Source organism: Dreissena polymorpha, chromosome 12 (assembly GCF_020536995.1).
Source record: "Dreissena polymorpha isolate Duluth1 chromosome 12, UMN_Dpol_1.0, whole genome shotgun sequence".
NCBI classification, from domain to species: Eukaryota; Metazoa; Mollusca; class Bivalvia; order Myida; family Dreissenidae; genus Dreissena; species Dreissena polymorpha.
Genome location: NC_068366.1, coordinates 39,746,781 through 39,772,268, shown reverse-complemented (window position 1 = coordinate 39,772,268; position 25,488 = coordinate 39,746,781). Strand labels below are relative to the sequence as shown.

The window sequence follows — 25,488 nt, the reverse complement described above, 5'->3', positions numbered from 1 at the left end:
GATTTATAAATGTATGGTAGTTTTTTTTGGCATCATTTTCCATATGGCTATTGCTATAAGGATATGTCTGTATCTCAGTTCTACATTCATACTAAATTTAACTACACAGTGATCTGATAAAATGTTAGGATCTAAAACTTCAAACTTATGAATTAATTACAGAGAACAAAATCAATAGTGCTACAACCTTGTGCACTTACAAATCTGTGTTTTCCAATATTTCTATCCAAACTTAGTCTACCATTCACTATTCTTAAACCTGGTATTTTACAAAAATCTAAAAAAAACTTCCTTTACTCATTTACAGTTTTATCAAGATTACGTCTTGGTAAGTTTACATCTTGTACATAATAATAAGGTAACAAATTTTCTACACATAAATGAACAGTGTCATGTACTTCACAATCTGGTCTTTCCTAAACTCTAGCATTAAAATCTTCACATATAAGGAATTCACAAGTTTCATACTCATACACATTGTTTATATGAAGAATGCCATCTTTAATAAGTCCAAAAGCATTACTTTCTGAAAGGTACTGTATTCCACTGCCTTGTGGTGCATTGTAAACTGAACACAACAATTAATTATTCTTTAAATTTAATAATTAAACATCTAGTTTAATCCACATTATATAATCAATTTTACTTTTAATAATGTTACATATTTTTTAGTTTATTATGAACAAACATAATAATTCCACCACTACTTCTTTTAGAACTGTTTTTATTTAATTTGTCTGTTTAAAGTAAAGGATGTAAAATTATCAACATTATAATTAAAAGTATCACTTGACCATGTTTCTGTCAGCAATAAAATTTCAAGTATCTGAATAATAATTTCATTTCTTTACTGTCAGTTTGTATATTGTTTACCAGTCATTGAACATTTAATAAACACATGTTGATCTCGTTATTGACCTCATCATATATGTGTCCCAAGTTAGACAAGCTTAAAACGGATAACTTTCTCCAGAATAAAGCGGGTCTTAGGTTAATATATTCAAAACATCTCATGAACATATACGTTAAATAGCATATATGCGAATACTATTGATATGTTTTCGCATATGTTATTTTCCTGGTTAACAAAAATAAATACAATTGTTTTGATTACCGATGAAACTATGATTTGTTTAGTCGGATAAAATCGATGGGCGGGAAGGCAACGCATATGAAAATGATCTAATGTTATATATGAATGATAAGACTTTTCATTTGCAAATTTTCCAAATGCTTTATGATTTTTTCATTTAAACAAACACAAATAAATTGATATGAAGGTAACAGTAACTCAAATATTTAAATGTATTTTAAATATCGGCATACACATACGTTATTTTCCATAACTCTCGCATAATTTTGGCACAATTTCGACATTAAAATAAACATGTTGTTTAAGACTTATAGAAATTAAACACACTAATTACCATTTTTTAATTATTTCTATTTTTTCAGCAAAAGGTAGCTCTAGCAAACTACACAAAAATTAACAGATTCTTTGTGTAGCAAAAACTAATTTAAACTGTCGCGCAAGTCATGAAAGTAATGTTTGTATATTATCATAAGAGAAATAGGATTAATTTGTTTAATTTTGGAAATCTATAACATCAAACTACGTTATATGTGTACCACGAAACAGAGTTTGATTACTCTGTATGAAGAGGTATAAATAAACTTTACACTGTATTGCATTTATTTTTCAGAGGGCTTGACTGACAGGTTAAAAAAGTGGTTTAAGGCTAACTGGCCTGAACTTGACGATTTTGGAACTGCTGTTGTGTCAGAAAAGTCAGAAAAGTACAAAAAAGTGGGGGAATTACTGATAAAGGTACGTTTAATATATAAATAAACGTTAAGAAAGCTGCAAAGATTTAACTTCTGACTCTTAAACATATGATGGTTTTGAGTAAGGAAAATTGGATTGAAGGTAGCATCATCATTTTGTTCAGTAAGTTATACAGTTACGTTTTTTTCATTATGCCAAGACATTAATGATCTTACCACTCGATCGATCTATGTGCAACACCAATACATTTTAGTATGCATGTTTGCTATGTACACATCTTCTTCGTCGACTTCTAGTTCATTTGAAAATCAGAGTATTGTCAATGTCTGTAAACGTGTGTGAATTCCTAATGCCTTAATGTTTTAATGTAAAATACTCACTGTGCTGCAGCAATTTTTACGCATTCTATAGACTGAGCATCAATTATGAATAAAACAGATCTAAGTTACAAAAGTCGAAATATTTTGTTTATATCTTAAGAAAACGTTGACATCGTTCTCTTTTTTATCATATTGCAGCTATGCACATGTATGCTAACAGAAGTGACTTGTAGATTGTGCATCACAATTTCGTGTAAACTTAACGCAAATTATGTTGCAGTTATTGACTATATATTCGCCATACTCTGTGAAAACGGGGTTTAATTCATGTGCGTATAGTGTCGTTCCAGATTAACCTGTGCATTCCGCACAGGCTAATCAGGGACGACAATTACCGCCTTAACTAGATTTTTTACTAAGATGATACTGTCTTTAAACAGAAAATATCAGTAAAGCGGAAAGTGTAGTCCCTTATTAACTGTGCGGAATGCACATGCTAATCTGGGACGACACATTTCGCACATGCAATAAACACCCATTTCACAGAGCACGACCCATATAGAGAGATTGGTAAGGGGGAATTGACGAATGCTTACGTGTAAGAAAGTGTAAACAGTTAAACTGTTTTGCACGGGACAGTCTGTTGTCGATTTTAGTATGAATTCGAAAACAGTCAATATTTTGTAACCATACAAGTAAACTTCATTGTCTAACATGTACCTACCCATTACACAGATTGAAAACTAAATCAAATGCTATATTTTTACACCCGATTTTTTTGTTGTGTTTTATTTCTAGGAATTTAAGTCGCAAGACAGTCCTCCCAGAGGTTACACACGATCTCAAAATACCAAAGGTTTTGCTAGCCAGTTAGACCCAAACCACGGTCTTTTCATCCTAGTGGACGAGACAGTTATTAAAAGTTTTGGTAGCGATATGGAGTTTCGAGCTGAACTACATAATAAAATAGCCTTCGAAATGTCTACAGCTAGAGTAAAATGTATGATTCTCCATTTATGTCTTTCATATGTGAACGACTTTAACTCGCATATGAATTAGTTTCAAAACATTCGTTTAAATAAGCATGTAAAGAGATTTTAAAATACCGAGATCTATTGTGTTGATATTATGTAGATTAAGTGATAAGTGTTTTCGTTTTTACAATTTACGTTTTTACCATGAATATCATTGCCCATTATAACCGTTTTACTGTATCATATATGCAATTGCAATTTTGCAAACGGAACATGAAATAATGATATCACAAAGAAAGAAAATACAATGAGGACGAGTTTGCACATTATTGTTTTTAAATAATTTAAAAAAGGGTTAATCAACCTTAATATTAAATGTATGTGCACATTTTTAAATTGTTCTATTAACTAATTTATATATCCATTTAATCTGTGTTCAGCTCACTTGGAGAGAATAATGAATGAGTCCCCGAATGGCCAGACGTTACAACCAAACGAGTCTATGCATGAGAAAACAAACCATTTAGAGGCGCAAACGGACCAGGATGCGTCTAATGCGGATACTGGAAAAACTAGTAAAAATATTAAAGGTGGCTACAGAGTATTCTTTACAAATAAATATTTGTATGCCCCCGGTAGGTTGGCATATAGCAGTTGAACTGTCCGTCAGTCAGTCAGTATGTCAGTCAGTCAGTCCGTCCGTCCGAACACTTTAATGGTCATAACTTTTTCAATATTTAACATAGCAACTTGATATTTGGCATGCATGTGCATCTCATAGAGGTGCACATTTTGAGTGGTGAAAGGTGAAGGTCAATATCATCCTTCAAGGTCAAATGTCTAATATGTGGCGTCTGTCCGTCCGTCCGAAAACTCTAACATTGGCCATGTTTAAAAAACAAATATTCCAAAACAAGTTTCTCTTGACAGCTGCAGATTCTTCGTTCAAAATACCATCCATCAACATTGCTGCCATCAGTAGTGGAGATACTTTGGCGTTAGTTCAACGAGTAGCAGAACATTACACTACCACGCTGATTGTGAACTTTTCCGATCGGTAAACTACGTAGTCGATACATGCATATATATCCCGTTTTTAAATGAAACGCGTTCCATGCAGCCATTAAGAGTAAATGCTCGTTGCATACTGCTGTAACTTTTATGATGTATATTTAGGACGGATATTGTCGTTGATATTGCCGAATTATTCAAAGAAGAGACAGTACGTGAAAAACGATGGTCGTTTATACGCCCAGATAACATTGCTGAGGGAACTGCAACAGCACAAGTGTGTCATGATTCAACAGGTATAATACACCATTTATTAATTAAATGTTTCGCAACAGTTATCCCATTGTAACTTAACAGCCCCGTTATTGTTTATTCATAAAACATAAATATTGTGATAATATAACAATATGATAGAAATCTAGTTACAGATAATATTAATAATGTGATAGGAATTTATAAGTCAATTTTATGTCAGACATTATCAAGAGATGTTTTAATAATATGAATGACAAAATCATGTATGGATTACAGAAATTAAATAGATGTTTTAATAATGTAAGAAAATGTTAAAAGTGTATTTACATTAATATTTATAAATAAAATAACTGTTGTAATTAATGATACATATTTTATCATAATAATAAGAGTTCTATAAAGAAAATAGTTGAATGTTAGAAACAAGAATAACATAAATGAAGTTTGGAAATTTAACAGCAAATCTTTGTGATATAGTGGCCATAATTATAGGATTTGAAGATTACTATTTCGCGCAAGTAGAAACATGACATATCTTTGCATTCATTGTAGAGTAGACTGAATCAACAATTTGAAACGTCAAAGATAGTATATTTAGATAGGAGAATCTGCTATTTAGAGACTGTATATTTAACAAGGTATTCAATTGATAAAATGGTCAACGGTATTGATACAGAAATTCTAATCTCATGCACCGGGAAACTTAATCTTATTCAACTATAAGATTGCATTAAAACTGTCTATCGCCACAAATAATCAAATCAGATGTCCTGTAGAACAGTAACTTAGCGATCAACCAATCGGCAATTAACAAATAACAAGAGAATTATATGACCAAACCAATTAGAAGTCAGCAAGTAGTCAGTGAAACACTTTGACCAATGAAATATATTATAAGGAATATTAATATTTTATGTTAATGTGTATTACGAGATAGAACGAATTGTTTATGTAGAAACAACACTCTGCGATTAGATTTTAAGGTGAACGGATCGAGAAAGATCCAATCATGTAGTTGTCAGACTGCATTGATATATTTGAAAATATGAATGATATTAGATGTTAAATTGAACTGGACTTCACATATGGCGTTGTTGTTGAGTATTTCATTCCACGTTAGAATACGGATGAATTGACATTAATGTAAAGGGACGGACTTGCCCTATCCGCAATGTAACAAGATGTAGTTAATGCGAGTCACGTCATTATGGCAATATGCGCATGACGTGTAATCGAACGATAGGTTACACACTATTAAATTAAAATAAATTAACTTTGTTTGTTACTGTGTGTCCTCCACGAACAATAAGCGATTACGTGACACCAAATCTTAAATACAATGTTTAAACGTATTATCAAATAGTGTCTTACGAATGTATCAACAACAAATATGTACCAAAAGATCATTTCTACGTAACGATCTATGTTATAAAGACTAATTCGTGTGACTATGCGTGATCTTGTTGCATGTGCGCGTGTGTGAATTTTAAGAATGCTTTAAAATTGTAAAACGTTAGATTTAGTGAGGAGAGCGAATTACATTGGTATATTATATTAAATTTCGTTAAGCAGTGATGTAGAAAAACATCTAATGTTCCTCAAACTTGTTGAGTGTGTGCCATGTGTTTTATCTTTTCGATGATTTTGATTCGATAAAAACAAACGATTATGTAACAAGATCTTGGAATGCCCAAAAGTTGTTCTTCATACCTCGTATTTTCTATAAAATGTTACTATTCTGTAACATTACTTTTTGTATAAAATGTATATATCGGTCTTAACTGAGCAACTAGGCATTTACTGATAATTATCGTTAATGTATTTGCAATTGTATAACTAAACGTTATCACCAATCGTAAATCTTCAATAACAAATTAAATGAATTGGAAAATCTACCGTTTACCTTATCATATAATCTTACTTGTGCTTATCAAATCTCAAAGGCATAAGTATATTAAACAGTGTTTTTTGTCTTGTATTTCAGCAAGAGAGGCATGGACTTCGAAGAATGATAAGGTTTGTAAATAAACATGGTTTGATAACGCAGGGAGTGAGTAATTATACGTTATCAATATGTTTTGTACACCTTTTTATAAATAAACACAAATTTTCCACCGATCCGCCCGCTTGTCAATGTATATATGGGTATGCCTGTGAAGAATAATTAGAACACATAGCACATGCCTGTATAACTATTCATTTGCAAACATGTTCCGTTGGTTTTCACTAGAGATGCAGTAGGTTCAGTTGCTGTTCAGTCGTTATTGACCCGATTGAAGTTTCAATACAAACCCTTATAAATCCGAGTATGTGGTCATAACAGCACTTTACTTATGCACCTTCAGATGTAAAGTAGTACTTTGCTTTGCACAAGTTTATCTGTCGGCCAAAAGTAAAGCTGTTGTTTATAGACCATTTCCTTGTATGCATGATGCGCTAAGAATGATTTGGCCTTCTCTCCTTCAAATTGGTATAGTGATTGATACTTTAGAGGAAATTAAGATGAAAATTGATTTTCATGGCAACATGTATAATGGCAATGTCTTATAGGTTTGGTATTTTGTTATCAATCTCCGCACGCTAGTAAGAGAGCGTTTCGACTAATATCCTGCAAATTGGTGTGATAGTAATTTGCGAAGAAAGGAAGATTCCTGCAGATCGTAAGTCAACAGATCAAATGTCAATATCAAATTGGCTTGAAAGATGCAAGTCATGTCTGCATGTATGTATACTTTTTATAGAAAAGTTTGACCTTCAATGACGTAATTGTGTATGCCGGTCAATTGTTAGGAATGTACGAAATAATATTAAAACAAAATATTAGGATCATCGCCATGAACTTTGAGGTAAACGTGGAGATTATTTATGCTCATATTGGCTGTATACGTTAATACATCAATGTAATATCAAAGTTAAATTATAAACAATGTCTTTATAAAGACAACTTTATAAAAAATAAAATACTGGTTTTACTCAGTGAAGGTGAGTAAAAGTATTTACACTAAAGGAGTAACTTGTTTGTCTAATTTTGCTAGATATGCTTTATGGTAAAATCGTTATTATTGAGATTGAGACTGTGTGTTCTACATTTCAAGATATGGTCGTAGTTTCAATTTACTCAAAATGTTCCTCACCCATGGTTTAACGAAGGACGGTAAAGGTTTTTTTCTAATACACTCGCCTAACAAACATGTTGGAAGAATTACTTGAATTTCGAAACTGGTCAATGCAAGATCCAAATTATCAATAACATTGAAGAAGTCAAACGCTTTCAAATCACTATTCAAAATCATAATTATATTTTGGTGTTTCTCTAAATTTCCAGTATTTATATAGATGATGTAGTTTATCTAATTTAATTGTATTTTAACAATGGATGAAGTAATATTCGAAATTATATACAAAGTTAGATTGTTTGACTTGTCATTTGCATTCTAATCGGGTGTAATACTATGTATGGAAAAAACAATGCAATTATGCAAAATAACATTTTTATACGTACAAAATATTGTTAAAGTTGTAATTTTCTTGTATTTTAGCTCACCTGTTCACACAATGCTCTGGGTTGCGTTTTGGTTCGCCTTTTGTGCGTCTTGCGCAGTCGTTCGTCCCTCGCCAGTCGTCCTTAAACTTTTAGTTCAAACGGCATCTCGTCATAAAATGCTAAGCGGGTTTTAACCAAACCACACAGTAATTATCCTTATTGAAATCGCGTTTAAAATTGTACACAGTTTTTTGCGTTGCTTAAGTTGGGCAGATGAGTTCAAAAAAATATTTATTTAAACATTCATATTGAAATATTATTCTAAGAGATTAATACTTCGTTTGTAACATCTCATAGTGATCCTCTGCAATGTTTTATGAATTTATGTTTCTCGTATGAAAACGTCCATGCGTAAGAGGAATATTATCAATACACACTTATATTTTTAATGTTTTGACATTGTAAATCAGATCGTAATCAGGTATATCGGTGACTTAAACATGAGTAAAACCATGGAGTCTTAATTGGGCTCACCTCATAAGTCTCATAGACGTATTTGTTTTTATTTAAAAACTATGACAAATAGCCACGTATTATGAAAATTCTACTTGTAATGCATTTTACGCAAAAATATTAAGTGTATCAAATATCTTATAAAACAAAATGATATATTTCAAAAAGCAAATTAGCAAAACGTAAAAAAACGAATCAACCCAATGTATATTGAATTCGTGATTTTGTAGGCATACACAGACATAACGGTAGGCCTTGATTTAACCGGCTGCGCGATATTGTTTGTTGAAAAACCATGTACAGCATATTTACACGACATCAAGCTATTTTTATATCCAATTATTATTTTTGCCAAAAAAGATCGTTCAAAGAAGTTACCCCTCAAGAGCCATTCTAACGATATGATTCCTGAAAATAACTCCAAAAATGCCTATGAAACCACATGTCCCAGAGCTGTTATGTGTAGTACGTAACATCATACAATGATCACGCAACAAGTTTGTTCCGATGTTGTCACGTGATCTTGGCGCGAACGGTCGTAATTTTCATTTGGGAAAGAAATTTTGAATTTTTTAATTGAATTAAACAGCTTTATAGTGATAATATAGTGGACTTTGTGTGCTTTATCAAAATATATATTGAACGATGACAATAACGAGAGATAAAAAGAGGAAAGAAAAAAACAGTAGTGACAATGAGCCAAATAACCGGAAAGTTCATAAACAAAAAGACCCGTTTGGGGAGTCAAGCCGAATTGTCGGTAAGCGAAGTTTTGAAATGGACTAATTCTGTGCTTTATGGAGAGGATAATTAAGAAATAAGTGTATTTGATCAGTTATGTGACAGTGCGGAAATGGCGGAAAATAATGTTGAACCAACAATCCGGGACTTAATGAAACTGATGAAAAAAGGAAGTGATCGCCTCGAGTCTGTGGAAAAGAAGATGGGCGGTTTTGATTCCATCGAGAAAAAAATGTGAAACTTGGAGAAAGATATCAATAAACTATAGGTTGCTCTAGAAGACCGAGGCCGGAAGGTAGATGAGCGCGTGACGCGTCTCGAGGACAAGGTGGACGGGGCGGATATCCACGCGGCACAGATGTCGGAGCGGGTACAGGAGCTGGAGAAGCAGAGGGACGCCCTGCGTGACAACGTGACATACTTCCAGTCGCAGTCTATGCGGAATAATTTGATATTCACCGGGGTAGCGGAGGACAATTCATCTGGAAGCGAGTCACCAGAACGACGGAAAGGAGGCTTCGCCAGCACTTCCAAGACGCCTTCAAAATACAACGTGAAGTTGCAGACACCATAAGTTTTGAAAGGGTGCACCGTTCACCGGGTTTACCAATTCCTGGCAAGGTTCGAAATATCTTAGCAAAATTCACTTATTTCAAGGACAGAGAGAGTGTTCGAAAGCGCTGGAAAGAGCTGGATGGTACTGTGCACCGTGTTTTCGAACAGTTTCCACAGGACGTTATTGAAAACCAGCGCAAATTAGTGCCAAAGATGAAAGAAGCAAGGCGACAGGGCAAGCAAGCGTACCTTATATTTGATACCCTCTACATCGACGGAAGCGCGGTCCAAACATAGGAGCACGATGCCGGTGAGGTATCAATATTATCATGGAATGTACAGGGACTGAGCCAAAGTAAAAAATCAAGTGCTGGGTTTGTAAATATTTTAGGTTCTTCTGATATATGTTTCTTGATTGAATCATGAACCAAAGCTTCGAATAACATTAAAATCAATGGCTATCAATCTTTTAATTTTTATAGAAAGTTTCAACACAGGAATGCACGGCGATGCAGCGGTGAAATTGTTATTTTTTTTAAAGATCAGATAAAAGATGGCATCTAAATTGTACGTAACCATTACGACACTATTATTTGGTTGAAACTTAAGCATGATTTTTTTAATACTGCTAGTGATATGTATATATATGTGGAAGCTATGTATGGGGATAATATTCGCCAGTTTATAATACCATTAACGTGGATCTTTTTAATATTTTAGAAAATGATATTTCATATTATTCTGAACTTGGTAGTGTCTTTGTTACAGGAGACCTGAATAGCAGAGCCAGTGATAAATGTGATTTTATTGTATATGACTCAATTAACACTGTACTTGACGATATTGACTATATACCAGATCACTCCACTGTTAGGGCCTCTATTGATACTATACACAATAATCATGGGAGTAAATTGCTCGATTTATGTAAATCAACAACTTAACGCATCGTCAATGGAAGAATAGGTGATAGTTGTAAACAAACATTCTACTCAATTAACGGTTCATCTGTCATTGATTACTTATTGACCAATGAAAGTAACTTTCCATTGTTATCAACATTTACTGTTGGTGAATTTAACGAGTGGAGTGATCATGCTCCGTTACACTTCTCATTATTTTGTAATAATTGTTTACCTAGTTACGAGACATTCATTGATGTTAAATATAAATGGGACAGTTTGCAAAGGGATGAATTTCGCTCAAGAATTATTCCGAAACTTCCCATTTTTAATGATATTGAAAGCAGCATTAATAATTCGAGCCAATTGTCAATTAACTCCACTTTAGATAAATTTACAGCCACAATTCGCAGTGAAGCGGATGAGTTATTTTCAAAATTGTATACGTACAGTAATAAACCTTCTTTCAATATTGACCTTTGTTTAAAGCATGCAGATTGGTTTGACAACGAGTGTATTACTGCACGAAATCACTACCATGACGCTTTAATATATTTTAACCTTAACAAGACCGATTTAAATAGAAAATCGTTGTGCGAAAAGAAAAGTGTTTATTTGAAATTAATAAAGAGAAAGAAAAATAATGCATTTCAGCGTAAAATGGCGGACATCTAATCTTTACAAAATAAAAAGCCGAAAGAATTTTGGATTTTTTTCAAATCAAGAAATAAAGGTAATAGAAATAAGATTCCATTAGATGTATTTAAAGAGTATTTTGAAAATTTAAGTAACTCTAATTCGGAAAATAATAATGCAGAGGCAGAATTATTTTGTTCGAATAATAACTTTGACATTGAAAATAGTACCTTTCCAGAATTGGACCAACCTATTACGGTAAACGAGGTCTTAAATGCAAGTAAACATTTGAAACGTGATAAAGCGCCTGGTGGAGACTGTATTTTAAACGAATATTTTATTGGGTGTATTGGTATATTATCCGGCCATTTGTGTGATGTTTTTAATAGTATTTTAACCTCGGGCAATTTTCCTGAAAAGTGGACAGAAGGTATAATTACCATTGCATAAAAAAGGCCCTAAGGATGATGTAAATAATTATAGAGGGATAACCCTTGCTAGTTGTTTTTCTAAGCTATTTACAACAATTTTAAACAAGCGCATCGAATCATTTTGTGAACATAATGCTAAAATTTCGGATGCATAATTCGGATTAAGAATAGGGTGTTCAACCATATATATTCTTATGTCAGTTGTTCAACATAATTTAAATGAAAATGCGTCTGTATGTTAGTTATGTTGATTTGCTTAAATGTTTTGATAGTATATATCGCAATGCATTATGGGCAAAAATATACAAATCCGGCATACAAGGCAAAATATTAAGAATAATTAAAAATATGTATGAAAGTGTCAAATCATGTGTAAAAGCATGTGCGACACACTCTGATTACTTTAGCTACGCCGTTGGGCTCCGCAAGGGGAGGTAATGTCTCCTATTCTTTTTTCATTGTTTGTTGAAGATTTGGAACATTTTTTACAAGACAGCGTTCATTCTGGTTTAAATATAGAAGAAATAATTTTAATTTTATTGTTATTTGCAGACGATATGGCCATTTTGGGTAAATCACCAGAAGAAACACAATCTCATTTAGGCAATCTTTACCTTTATTGTAACTCATGGGGACTTACTGTTAATACTAACAAAACAAAAATAATGGTTTTCCGCAAAAGGGGTAGAATTCGTCAAGATGAGAAATAGACATGTAATGGAGAATCTATAGAAGTAGTCGATAATTTTAACTATCTGGGCCCTATTGTTAATTAAACTGGTAGTTTTATATTAAATCAAAAACATTTAGTAGGAAAAGCTCTTAAAGCTATGAATACTTTGCTTTTTAAATGCAAAGAGTACGATCTTAAACCTAGAATTTGTTGTCAATTGTTTGATGCCTTTGTTGGCTCGATTTTAAATTATTCATCAGAGATATGGGGTTTTAATAAATTTGAAGATATTGAACGCATTCACTTAAAATTTTGCAAAATGTTGTTAAATGTTAAAAGCAATACATGTAATGCAATGGTGTATGGTGAATTAGGTAGACACCCACTTTATATAAATAGATATGTTCGTATTGTAAAATATTGGCTTAATGATTGTGATAAAGGGTATACAAATTGGGTATCGAATGTAAAAAAGTAGTTAAATGATTATGGATATTCATATATATTTGAACATACAAATATGATAAATACAAAGTCGTTTCTGTGTGAATTAAAATGTAGAATTATAGATACATTTAAACAAGAATTGTTTGGCAATATGAATAATAGTTCTGTTTTAGATATGTACAGGATATTCAAAACAACTTTTGAATACGAAACGTATTTAGATTTACTGCCAAAATGTTTGCGTCCATACCTTGTTAAACTAAGGGCTTCTGCCCACCGTTTGAGAATTCAAACTGGAAGATACACACGTAACCATATTCCTCGTAATGAACGATACTGTCAATGTTTTGATCAAAGGGACATGAAGATGAATTCCACTTTATATGTAAATGTCCATGTTTCCGTCAAATAAGGCAAAAATATATAAAAACCTGTTTACTATGTGACTCCATCAGTTTTTAAGTTCCATTCTTTATTGAACTCAACTTGTAAAATTGAAGTTATAAATTTGTATTATGAAGGAAGCTCTTACCGTTAGATATTCTATCACAAATAATATTGTCAACGAAAACTAGTTTTTCCTTACTGCCTGTGAAATGATATTAAACTATGTAATATAAATTCGTATTACTTTGTTAATTATACTTTGTTTCAAATTGTAAGATTGCATTTTGTTATAACCCATACGTTGTTATATATAGATACATGGCAAAATTTTGTATTATATTTCATGTATTAAGACGATGTACATTTGTATAAGTCTTAATTAACTGTCTGTTCTGTTCTGTTCTTTGTTCCGATGAAGCATCTATGTACACAACAAAGATGCGGTAAATATAGAGAATAATAGGTCAGTGTTGATTATAGATCAGGTTTATCATGCGAGGCTTAGAAAACAAAAAGCACGAGCCTTGGCGAGTGCTTTTTCGTTTTCGTGCCGAGCATGATAAACCTGATCTATAATCAACACTAACCTATTATTCTATTTATCCCACTTTTTTACTCAGTAAACCTTTTTATTTTAACAAAATTAGTTTTCATGAGTGTTTGTCGTACTTTGATAATGACTGTAGCGTAACCAAGATCAGTGTATTACTCCGCGTTCCAAAAATAACCGCTGATCAAATTGTCATTAAAAAAAATCAGAATATCGTTCTGTGACAAAGAATCGTGCGTTACTAATAACAATTTTATTCATATTGAATTGCAAATCTAAAAGTTTTATAACATTAATATAACATTTAGTTGTTATATACAAGGAACTACATTTGTATACAACGTAGCCTAACACCACACACAATTCACTTTCGATGTTCAAACTATCAACTAGAACACGAGGTGCAAAACATTTGCTTCTTTGTTGTAATATGTGGTTATTTCGTGACGAAATAACAATAACAACTTGGATTTAATCTAATTATTCACATTAAAATTTTGAATGTGGAAAGTGGCACCAAAGAATTGTGAGGCAAAGTTGTTCGAACGAGAGAAAGACATTTGCTGGTGAAGTGACTGGGTGGGACGAAAATCAAGATCAACTTGTTCAACGGTAGACAGTGGTTGTGTAGGCTGCATTTCGACCATAGTTTCAGTGCATGAAGGTGAACAAGAGGAAGCTGTTTGTTTGTTACATTTACTGGACTGAGCAAGAATGTTGGAACACTTTTGCTGCTGTTCAACAGATATGGTGGAATAATTGGTTATGGACTGGACATTTTTGTGCCCTGTTATGGCCATGATTTCAGTGGGTGGAATGTTTGCATTTCGAAGTTTTTGGACCAGGAATTTGCGAACTGAGTGGTTGGTTATTCCCTTGTGCTCGGGAAAGCCGGCGTCTTTTGCCATGGCCTTCAGCATCTGACCCAGCTTGTTGACACCCAATTGTTGACGCAAGAACCACTGGGATGCAGTGTCAATTGTGCGTGTTGCCAGGTAGAAAGGGTGCTGATCTGAAGAAAAATCAGATGGACGCATATTCGAGTACAGCTTGTAAATTAACACGGGATTTCTTGGTCCAGAAGTGCCGAACATCTTGGGAGACACTTTTCTTATGTCAGCGATGTTCTCTCCTGTGCGCGTTTTCGTTTGCCGCTCGTTTAACTCGAGATACTCGACACCATTCGAGTCTACACGGAGGCGGACGTCTCCCCACCTAACAAAATACAAGAATCTTAATATAATGTCAGATATGAACAATAATGAAATACAGCATTTAAGTTGAAGCGGATGTACTAATGGAATGGGGTGAAAAAATAATGAGAAAAATTGATACATATTTTGTGTGTTTGTGTGTAAAAATGTTTCTTACCGCAAATTGTATTGCTCCGTTGTACCTCGCAAGCCAAAATGAAGGCAGTTGTTCAACCAGACTGTATTTAACAAGGCTTTCGGAGACTCCGTGCCAAGGATCCCCTTCTCCCAGAGCAGATCGATGTCGGTATCACTCAGCGGATGGGCCTCCCTAGGACGGTTTCCCATACCCTAAATTGGTGATTTATATTTATTATACTGTTTCATTTAACTTTTCGACTATATTTTTTAATTTAAATTTATTTTTTGAGTATTCTATCTTTCGTAGGCTTACAGTATTACTTTTAATGTGACTTTTAGACTTTTATTTATTAACGGCAACTTTATGTCGACAGGGTATTAGTTTCGTACAGACTACACTTGGGATTTTTTCCCAATTTTGTCATAAATGATACGTTTTCTGTTGAATATGTTATTTTTGCCAAATTTCTTTTAGTTATAACCGTTCATCTCAATTTTACCTGTTTCTTAAGACTTTTTTTCTTTGCATTGTAAGTGTCCCTTGTGAGTGCAAATTGGGCTCCAGTCCCTGTCATGACTGAACATCCATAGCGATGTCGTTTCAGGTACCTGTCAACACTAGCAATGATGCCACGGAGGGAGCTTGGTTCAAAATCTGTGCCATTTGACTTTTTAAGGGACAACAGGAAAGTGATCAAATACTCATCAAGAAGAGTTGGTTCTATGTGGTGGATTTCTTTTGATTCAGCTTTTGACATAAGAAACCTTTTAAATTTGTTTATGTCAGACAAGGTCTTCGATACAGTCTTTTTATTTTCATTTTGGACAATGAAATCACCAACATCAGTGAGGTTAACATCTAAGAACTCTTTATTCTCATGCAGATCTAAAGTTGGGGGGAAGACATTGCTACTGGATGGTGCGTTACTACTGGGGCTGGTTTCATTCTCAATGGTCAATTCAATTTCATTTGTGAACAAAATAGATGGATCAAACCCATATTGTTCCTGGAACTGGCTTAGTGTTAATTCCACTTCAGTTGCTTGTTGCTCATGTTCATTATTTAATTCATCCCAAGTTAATGAGAAATTGACTTTGTCAAATTCGTCAGACATTTTGAGGGGTTTACGATTTCGCAGACGATTGTGTTCTATAGTCAAAGGGGAGCAACTCGAACTGACTTCTTCAAAGGGGAGCAACAACAACAGAACCTATTTGCAACATAGTGTTAAATTTACATAATACGAGAGGTTTTAATAAAAATAAATGACAAAAAACACGGGTGTTTGCTACTTTTATTTGTTTTAAGGTCATTAAGATTGACAAACATTTGAGATTGTTTTTATTATTGATGCACTTGGCAAATACAGGCGACGAGGTGCGTGGGAAAAAGTAGTCCCGGTTCGGCAGTTGATGACGTCATTTCGTGCCATTGATTATAGCCTTGCCGTTGATTATAGATGAAATTTAATCAACGGGGCTTTAATCAACCGATTTCGGTGTAAAAGTGGGATAAACTAAACATACCCTACGTGTGTCGTTATGTATTTAACACAGCTGTGATATTTGTTATGCTTCATCGGAAAGTGGTCCTCTACAGTCTTTGCTTATATCAAACCACCTTAGTAAACACTTACTAGACTCATATAGTGGTCCTGTTTAAATTATGCCACACAGGTGAAAAATGCGCTACTTGGTGTTTAAGGATGCCATGTATTATTCCACTTGTATAGCATAATAACTTAAAGAATATATCTTCAACCACAATGCGTACATCTTTAGTATATGATATCAGATTGTAGCCCTTGGCAAAAACTGAGAAAGTTAATACTCCAAAGTCTAAAATTGTATACGCCTATTTCATAGGTGGGTGATATAGGGGTAACCGTATTCTCTTGTTTTTATATAGAAACCCGACGATGGCTACTACAAATTCTTCTCTCGAAAAATTACCAAAGCCGTGTGTAAGGGTGAAATCGATTTTATAAAACAAATTCAAAAACTTGATAGCAACTTTTTGAACATGTTTTTAATAGAAAAGAAGGATTACTACGACATGTGCAAATTGGTAAGTCAAAAAGGAACGAAAAAATAATAATTTAATCTCGTTGGTATGTTCAGCTATATTAAAGACATTATATACGTTTACGATACGCTTAATATGAAAAACAAAATGTATTTGAACATTGTCGGACGTAGAGAATCTTTAAGCAGCATGGATGTCCTAAACTTGCAGGTTGAAGACGGAGGGATATGGAAGCTTTATGAAAAACAGGTATTGAATTAAATAACATTCTTTGAATGAATATGCATTACATGTATCTCACATTGCACTGCCTTAAAAAAAGTTAATGTTGGTACGGCAATAAGTGTATCTACTGTTTGATGTATCCTTTATTTATGATGTATTATATGCGGTATGCTATGTATCAATATACTTCAATATTGATAAAACATAAAGACAATATCACGCTCACCAATACTACATACGTATTGTATTATGCAAAATATAAAAAAGTTCAACAACAAAACGTACCATACGATGGTTATTTACAATATAAAGACCCTAAAAACAAGTAGCATTGGTGTAAAAAAAAAACTTGAAATACAAACATTCGGATAATTGTAAGCATCTAAGATCGTTCCACGATGTCATCTACTTTCGTTTTGTGGATGATATCGAGTCAGGATCGGATTCATTCGGGTTGCGTTTATTTGCATAATCTATACAAGCTATCCAAGAAATCTGCTGCCGTCATGCTTTCGACGCAGACCGAATCCAATCTCGCGTTCGCCTGTAAATGTTCGGATATTTTGCGGAAATGAAAATGGAATAAATTGTGACATTAAAAAAATAATAACGATCATTTTGTATATCGTTAAATCAATGTTACCATACAACATCTAACGTTGAAATTCTGCATTTTGCTAAAAGGAACAATGATTTTTGTATGGGTTAGCATTATTTTACGAAATATTCGATATTTTTTAGCGTGATCGTTATTTTAATAGGTAATAATGTGACCCTATAAAATCGTTAATTATAGTTATTTATAAAAAAAGTTTGCGAACACTCTCGAAAAAAATAATGAGTTCTTTGGTTATAGAAATAAGTGAAAACTTACATCTGGATCCTGCTACAACCTTAAAAGTGCTTAAGATTGATGGCAATTCTCAGTGTTTATTGAAGGCCATATGGATATATGCTCGTTATTTCAGTGCTTTCTTTGGAAATAAATTGTAGTTGCTATGGTTAAACAATTATGGTCAACCGGAAATCTCGATTCTTCGACAGATAACTCAGAAACTCTTTACTCCGACAACATTATGCCGGTAGTGGACAACTATATTTGTCTGTTTAATTCTTTGCTGATAAGGCGATGTAAAACTAATGATAATAAAAACGTTTAAGTTTGAAAAACATACTCGATGAAAATGTCGTATAATGGTACCTTATCTAGTGATTATGTATATATTTCAGATACATGTAGATCGCAAACTACCAAATGAGGTATGTCGCCATTATTAATATGTTGACATTTTGCTATTTATTTTGTTTTTGAATTTTGGCTTTCTAAAGCTTTAGTTCCGACGATAAAGTATAACTCCGGACATGTTTTTAATTAATATTTAATGGTACCTTTCAATTTCGAGTCTGTCATCAACCGTATATACTTCAATATTTAAACTAGGTTGCGGCTTACAATTTATGATTAAATAACGTCTTTTCCTCTACGAAATACACCTGCAGGTTCTTACATGTATTATAAATGTTATTTTTAGGATATGTGCTTGTTTTTAAAAATCATCAGACTACTTACCACACGCCCTGTGTATGATGAACGCATATTAGGTAAGTTACGTCAATAGCTATGTAGTACTTATGTTTTTGTAATAATTAGACGAATGTTGTTCTACATAACGAAATACAAGCAAGAACAACAATTGTTAAATAGCAAGCACATATGCCTTACTCCAATTATTTGTGGCAGCCCTATAAATGTTCATTGTCGAAATCATGCATACTTACCCATATTTATTATGATACACTATGTTTCACTATGAGATTTCTTTCCTCTCAACCAAGAAAAAAATACCCTTAAAGTGCAGACTTGTGTGATTTTACAATCTACAATTCACTCAAAATACATAAGATGGACATGACGGTCTATCAATATGCTTCCTTTTCACACAGCAGAACAAACATGTTATTTAGACATCCTGTAATTATCTTGTATGTCTGTCCATCGGTCAGTCAGAATTAATTTGTTTAGGACCAATTGAAACTAAAGAAGCAAACTTCAAACGTTTGACATCAGTGGATTCAATTTAGATTAATGGTAATTTCATATTCAAAAGGTTCAATTGTTGATACATTGATACATTGAGTTAATGTGAAAAACTTCGCTTCACACTTTTTTTTGAAAGGTAATAAAAATAAAGTACACTTATAAAAAGGAAACTTATTTTATCTTTAATATTTAGTGATACACAATTAATGAAAACATATATTTAGTTTCAGATGATCATTGGAACATCGGCTATTGGACATGTCCTCCTCACCATTCAATTGAAGAACTGAAGGAGATGGGAGCATCATTACCTTTTTGGAATTACATGTTTCTGTGGGCATTGGTCCTGGAACAACAAGAGGTCGCAAAATTGTGCTTGCAGAAAGTTGAGGTATACTAAGTTGCCTCTTTTCTTTTCAAATAAAATGTACTTTATTTTCTTCTTGTGGAAATGTGATGCAACCATTATTTCACTTACTTGTCTAGGTACATTGATACCCAGTATTGACAATGCTAACGTTTATACCTTTTAACTCATTTTTTGAACTCCAATAATTTAGAATTCAAACGAACATGTGTAACAAGGGCTCTGCTTATTTGAATCATGAAACCGCGGGCTCGGATTCAATGCATGACAAAGTACGATCCAATGCTAGAGCAATATTGCTCGACAACATTTACATAATTGTGGATTGTTTCTTGTATTTGCATTTCGATTTATGTCGGTCACTTTTTGCAAGAGTGTAATGAGACCACAACAATATGAATACTGAGGAACGCATCAATCTATTAAGGCAGTTTACCGGACATAACCTCTCGTATTAATGTGCGATGTCGGCTGATGCAGGCATGTATCGTAGAGTATATTCGACTTAATACGGCTAAATTCAGTATAGTTCTGTTTACTTCGTTTCATCCTTAATTCACCATTAACCGTAAGAAATTAATAGTTCAATATTACAGGTTTACATAGTGCTCTATTAATCGCTGGCTTTTTTTAAAGATGGAACCATTATACCAAAATCTGAAGTATGACCAAAAACATGACGTTATGATTAGTAACCTTTGTACTGCGTAAATTCTGAGTTCTTGTTTTATTCTCATAATGTAAGAACGTTACGTCTATACAATGATTAACTGATCCTTACACGCCGTATACGTTCGTTAATTAGTATTATATCGAGACAATTAAGACAACCTCTTTGTAATAAAATTTGTTTTACACATTAATCGTATTAACAATTTACGTTTGCAATGAGCTTTTCTTATAACGCAATTAGCGTTGAAATGTATATATACAACTGTAACTTTTCCTTGAATAAGATTCTTAGTGTCATTCTCATTGTTTTCATTAAATAATTGTGTAAAACTAAATTGAGATACATTGGTATATTTTTTGTCGACATGCAAATGTAATAGGGGACAACAAAACTATAATTTCATATTAATCAACAACATGATTTTATGGATACAAGCGAAATGTATGTAAATAAGTAATGCAATAAAACATTGTTTAGTTTTCCTTTTCAGGAATACATTTCTGTATATAGTTACAATGGTATAGTGATGAAACATGAAACAACAATAATAGTTGTTCGATACAGGCCTTCAATTGGATTCTAAATCACGTATAACTTATTCCGAAGTTTACACAAAACACAAAAAATATTCATCGATATTACGTATGCGTTTCGCTGCACCAAATGCGTATGGCATTCATATCGATTTAATAATATCTTTCACGCGCATGCGTCCAGATTCCCTGTGAAAACGTTGTCAAATAATTGCTTATAAAATCGCGAACGATGCATTTAAGTTATTCTAATTATTTGATATATTTTGACGTATTTGTCTAAGATAAAATAAGCAAATACACAAACAAACCTATACTTATAACGAATTTTAAAGTGTTAACCATTTTTTCGAATAAAATGGTGGAATATATTATGATGTTTCCTGCTTGAGGTACGCTTTGTCTCCCTCATGAATTTTAAAATGCGCAGAGCGATGCGCAATGTAGTACATTGGTAAATGTGTGTACAATGTGTGTAAAACGCAACTTTCTGGTTAATGATTGTATACTTTAAATTTAAGTAAATAATCATAAGGATAAATATGAATAATAATATAAATAATAATATGAATACTAATATTAATTTTATAAAATACATAGACAAGCAGATAAAGACTTTTTAGACGATGTACGTATCGCGACCATTTAACATTTTGGTCGTATTCATATTTATTTCGCCGGCATGTTAACGTCAAACATTTTAACAATATAACGCCCATTTAAAAAAATAAATATTGTTTCTTGTTAATATATAAAACATTAATCCACATTTTAATAACACGCTTCATGTACTTTTCAAATTTGATTTATAATAAACAGTAAACTTAAAATTAAAGAAGAAAATCGTTGTCATGGTTCCAGATCTACAAACAAACAAAAACACCTTTATAAACATTATAACACACCATCCGTATCAAGAACATGTGTCTGCTATTATGATGGACTCAACAAATAAACCCATATAAATTTCGTTTGAATAAAATACACTACCTGGATGTTTAAGAATTTGAAAAGGTGTAGCGGATGTAGTCATTTCCAAAATAATATATTTCGGCTTTTTATACCACTTACACATGTCTTAATTAAGTATGCAAATACATTGCAAATGTACAAAACTGCCGAAAATGCACACTCAACCTTTTTTTATTATTGATTTGCTTTAATATCAATATTGTTTTATTGTTTGACTTACAGCGTGCAACAGCGATGACTTTGATTGCGTCCGATTTCTATGCTGACTTGAGTCAGAAATGGGAGAACATTCCGAGGGAAGACGAAATGCAAAAGTATATGGTGTAAGAAGAATATTTGTTCCTCATTAAAGTTATCACTGCAATCATATATGCATTCTGTCTCTTTAATAGCATCTCATTTTTATAAAGTAATATGTATTAATAAGAGCAATTCGTCTAAATGAGATAACGCAGATGTATCAAAATTGTGTTAATAACACAAAAATACATTACTTTTTATTAGTATCATATATAATAGTATATTTTATAGCATAATCATATGGTGGACCTCTAATAAAACGGTTCAGTATGTTCAAATCTTGGTTTTTCGGTCAATGTTCTCAAATCTGGGGTGATGAAATGTTGTATTAAGGCTAAAACAGCTTTATAATTTAATCAAGCTGATCAAGTCTAATTCTTTTCGACCAAAAGGCCTAAAAATTCGATACACGTCTTATTTGAATTTTGATAAGTTCCTCTATCAAGATTGTTCAATTTATGTCATTGACGCAAAACTGACCACACCGACGGATTGTTATCATGTATGTAGATTTATATGTTTACTGCACTATATCAACGAGGTAATGAGGTGTAACATTTTGAATGCAAAATCATATACTTACCAGACTATTAGGTTCCAGTTCATAAAAACGTCAGGGTCATGTTTTGCGCTTTCCGCGGGCAAGCAAATTATTGTTTTACTATACAATAAAATCAGCTTCTGTAAAACAAAAATACCCATGTCTTCATAATTCTATATGAAATCGGATAGCTTCGCATTACAAAGTTTGTTCTTATCGTGTACGCGCATGTATTAACACTGGTCATTACCCAGGAGTAACATTTTAAATAAATACGTTATGGGCAACCTTGCGCTATACCTTTTTGTGTTTGCTGCTTCCTTTCCTTAAATTGATATCCTGCTTATTGCGTTCGGATCACCATACTTAGTTTTACATATTAATATATTCAGTTCATCCAAGCTTCTTGTAAATGTGTTCCCTTTCGATATAATGTTTAAACTGCAGAGGCAGCCAGGACACAAAGGAAAAACTGCGAGTAATTCAATATATAAAAGATACATATTGTGATATATTCTGTGTTCAAGATACGCATTTTTGCCGAACAATATATAAGTATTTGCTCAGAATGGGGGCGGAATGTTAAATGTGTTATGGCTGGAAAATTGCTTACACAGAAACTTGTGTACAAAATACAAAACGCTTATTATGATGACACAGGAAACTGTGTTATCAAACCGCAGCCATCAAGCTAGGATTGACTATTTTTTATCACAAATTTAAGTGTCAAATCCGATCTGTGTTTACAATTTACTAAGTTTACCATGACAAATGTCTATAGACGCATTATAATAATCTATAAGTTGATTTCAGGCACTTGAACACTATAATGAATAAAATAACAAAACAAAACAAAAATGTATAGTCCCCGTTTACTATTTTGATTACAGGTCTGAAATAAAAGATAAATACTTACAAATCATGATCGCCGGTCAACTTTTTCTCGATATTTAAAATATGGAAAAAGGGGCAATACAGTTGCTATACGAAGAATTTGCCTAACAACCACCAACAGCAACTTAAACTTAAAATACAGTTTCATAGATGAAAATAATAAACATTTTAATATTGTGAAAGAAGAACTAAAAACAATATATGATAGACAATTAAAAGCGTCCGTTATTGGTTATATCGAGAGCTTAATGGGTTCAAAATGGTGAAACATGTTTTTTTTAAATAAACCATGAAAAGTACAATAATACGACAAAAATATGATCAACTTTATTAATAAACACGGACGTTGTATTAGATAACCATTCTGATATTTCAAACGGAATGTCCTTACTCTACAGACATCTACATCATTCTCAAAGTGTTAAAGTTTACGATGTAGATTTAAAAAGTTATGTAAATGGCATAGAATTACCCAAACGTTCAAGTGAACAATTAAAGAGTTTAGAAAGTTCAATTGCATTAAAAGAGGTTTCTATTGTTTAAAAAAAAAGTAAAAGCCAATATTAATCCGGTTTAACAACGACTTTTTTATGGAATTTTTGTCGAAATTAGGCATCTTAGTTTTCATTGCTGTATATCACGCTTTTATAAGTGGAAATGTATCCGTAACTCAAACAAAAGGTATTATTACTTGCATTCGGAAATGTGAAAAACTTTTTTGTTGTAGAACTCGTGGCAAATAAATTAATTTAACACTTTATAAAAAAAAATTGTCTAAGGATGAATTGAAACAGTTTGAAATTATACATAGATAAATTAATAATCATGTACCAAACTGGATTTATCAATGTTAGGTTCATAGGAGAGAATACCAGACTTATCAACGATATACGTAATTACACAGATGTAAACGATACTCCGTGTCTGCTGTGGTTAATAGATATTGAAAAATGCCTTTGACTCTTTGTCATGGTATTTGTTACTCCCACTCCATCATGGTTTAATTTTGGTCCGGAAATAATTAAATGGTTTAATGTATTGTATTGACCGGAGTATTGGCAATGTTGTGTTGATCTGATTATTTTTCAAAACAACGTGGATGCGGACAAAGAGATCCGCTAAGTTTCTACATGTTCATACATTGCTCTGAAATATTGTCAATCAAACTAAAGTCTCAAGGGAATTAAAATCCATGGCTTAAAATTTAAATTGCCACCATTTGCTATTGACACCTCTTTACATTTGGATGGCTCTGCAGCATCTCTTCATGACGCCTTCGCTGTCCTGTCACATTTTTCACATTTCTCAGGGCTAAAAGTTAAACTTGTACAAAGCGCAAGAAGTCTGGATAGTTAAGCACTAAACTCTGATGGAAACTAAAGTAAAACCAATAAACATTTGTCATTGGCTTGATTGGCTTAAAAGTTCACGTTGTCCTTAAACAAATTTAAGAACTAAATCATGTTGATAAAAAGTTAAAATAAAGGCCTTATATAAAAATGATCTTTAAGGATTGTCACACCGTTACAAAAAATCAAATTCTATTCACTTAAGCATTACAGGTGTTATATCATCTCTTGGTGTCCGTTCCAATTCTACCTTATAATCTTCAAACGGATATCAATAAAAGTTTTTTAATTATTTGGAAAATAATAAATAATGAATCAGCACAATTTTTGTTAAATATAAAGAACGCGATTAAAATGTTATTGATCTGTTTTTTTCTCAGTGTTCTTAAGTTTTCATTGCTCAGTGGAATCAATACTGGGAATCGAAAATGCATATAAATTGCTTATCTATTGATTGATTTTTAAAACTTAAACAATTATGCTAGTCGCTTTCTTAAAAACTCAAGTAACACGATGCAAAAGAAATTTCGGAATGAAACATAAAATCACCTGTTGAACTTAGAAGAAA

General features: G+C 32.7%; 2 protein-coding genes across 2 annotated transcripts in view; one reads left to right on the top strand and one right to left on the bottom strand.

The window, feature by feature from the left end:
• Positions 1–25,488, top strand: part of LOC127852547 (uncharacterized) — a 48,257-nt gene that overhangs the window by 13,225 nt on the left and 9,544 nt on the right. The window contains exons 4-15 of the mRNA XM_052386502.1: positions 1,704–1,828; positions 2,905–3,106; positions 3,521–3,670; positions 4,011–4,137; positions 4,257–4,387; positions 6,331–6,362; positions 16,909–17,067; positions 17,236–17,274; positions 18,481–18,510; positions 18,783–18,852; positions 19,516–19,682; positions 22,059–22,159. Of these exons, the coding sequence (XP_052242462.1) occupies positions 1,704–1,828; positions 2,905–3,106; positions 3,521–3,670; positions 4,011–4,137; positions 4,257–4,387; positions 6,331–6,362; positions 16,909–17,067; positions 17,236–17,274; positions 18,481–18,510; positions 18,783–18,852; positions 19,516–19,682; positions 22,059–22,159 (1,333 nt within the window). The remainder of the gene's footprint in view (positions 1–1,703; positions 1,829–2,904; positions 3,107–3,520; positions 3,671–4,010; positions 4,138–4,256; positions 4,388–6,330; positions 6,363–16,908; positions 17,068–17,235; positions 17,275–18,480; positions 18,511–18,782; positions 18,853–19,515; positions 19,683–22,058; positions 22,160–25,488) is intronic.
• Positions 14,073–15,306, bottom strand: LOC127854068 (uncharacterized protein KIAA1958-like). The gene is made up of 2 exons (XM_052389007.1): positions 15,037–15,306; positions 14,073–14,880 (listed from the first exon to the last, which is right to left on the bottom strand). The coding sequence occupies exons 1-2, from the start codon at positions 15,204–15,206 to the stop codon at positions 14,142–14,144; spliced, it is 909 nt and encodes a 302-aa protein (XP_052244967.1). The 5' UTR covers positions 15,207–15,306; the 3' UTR covers positions 14,073–14,141.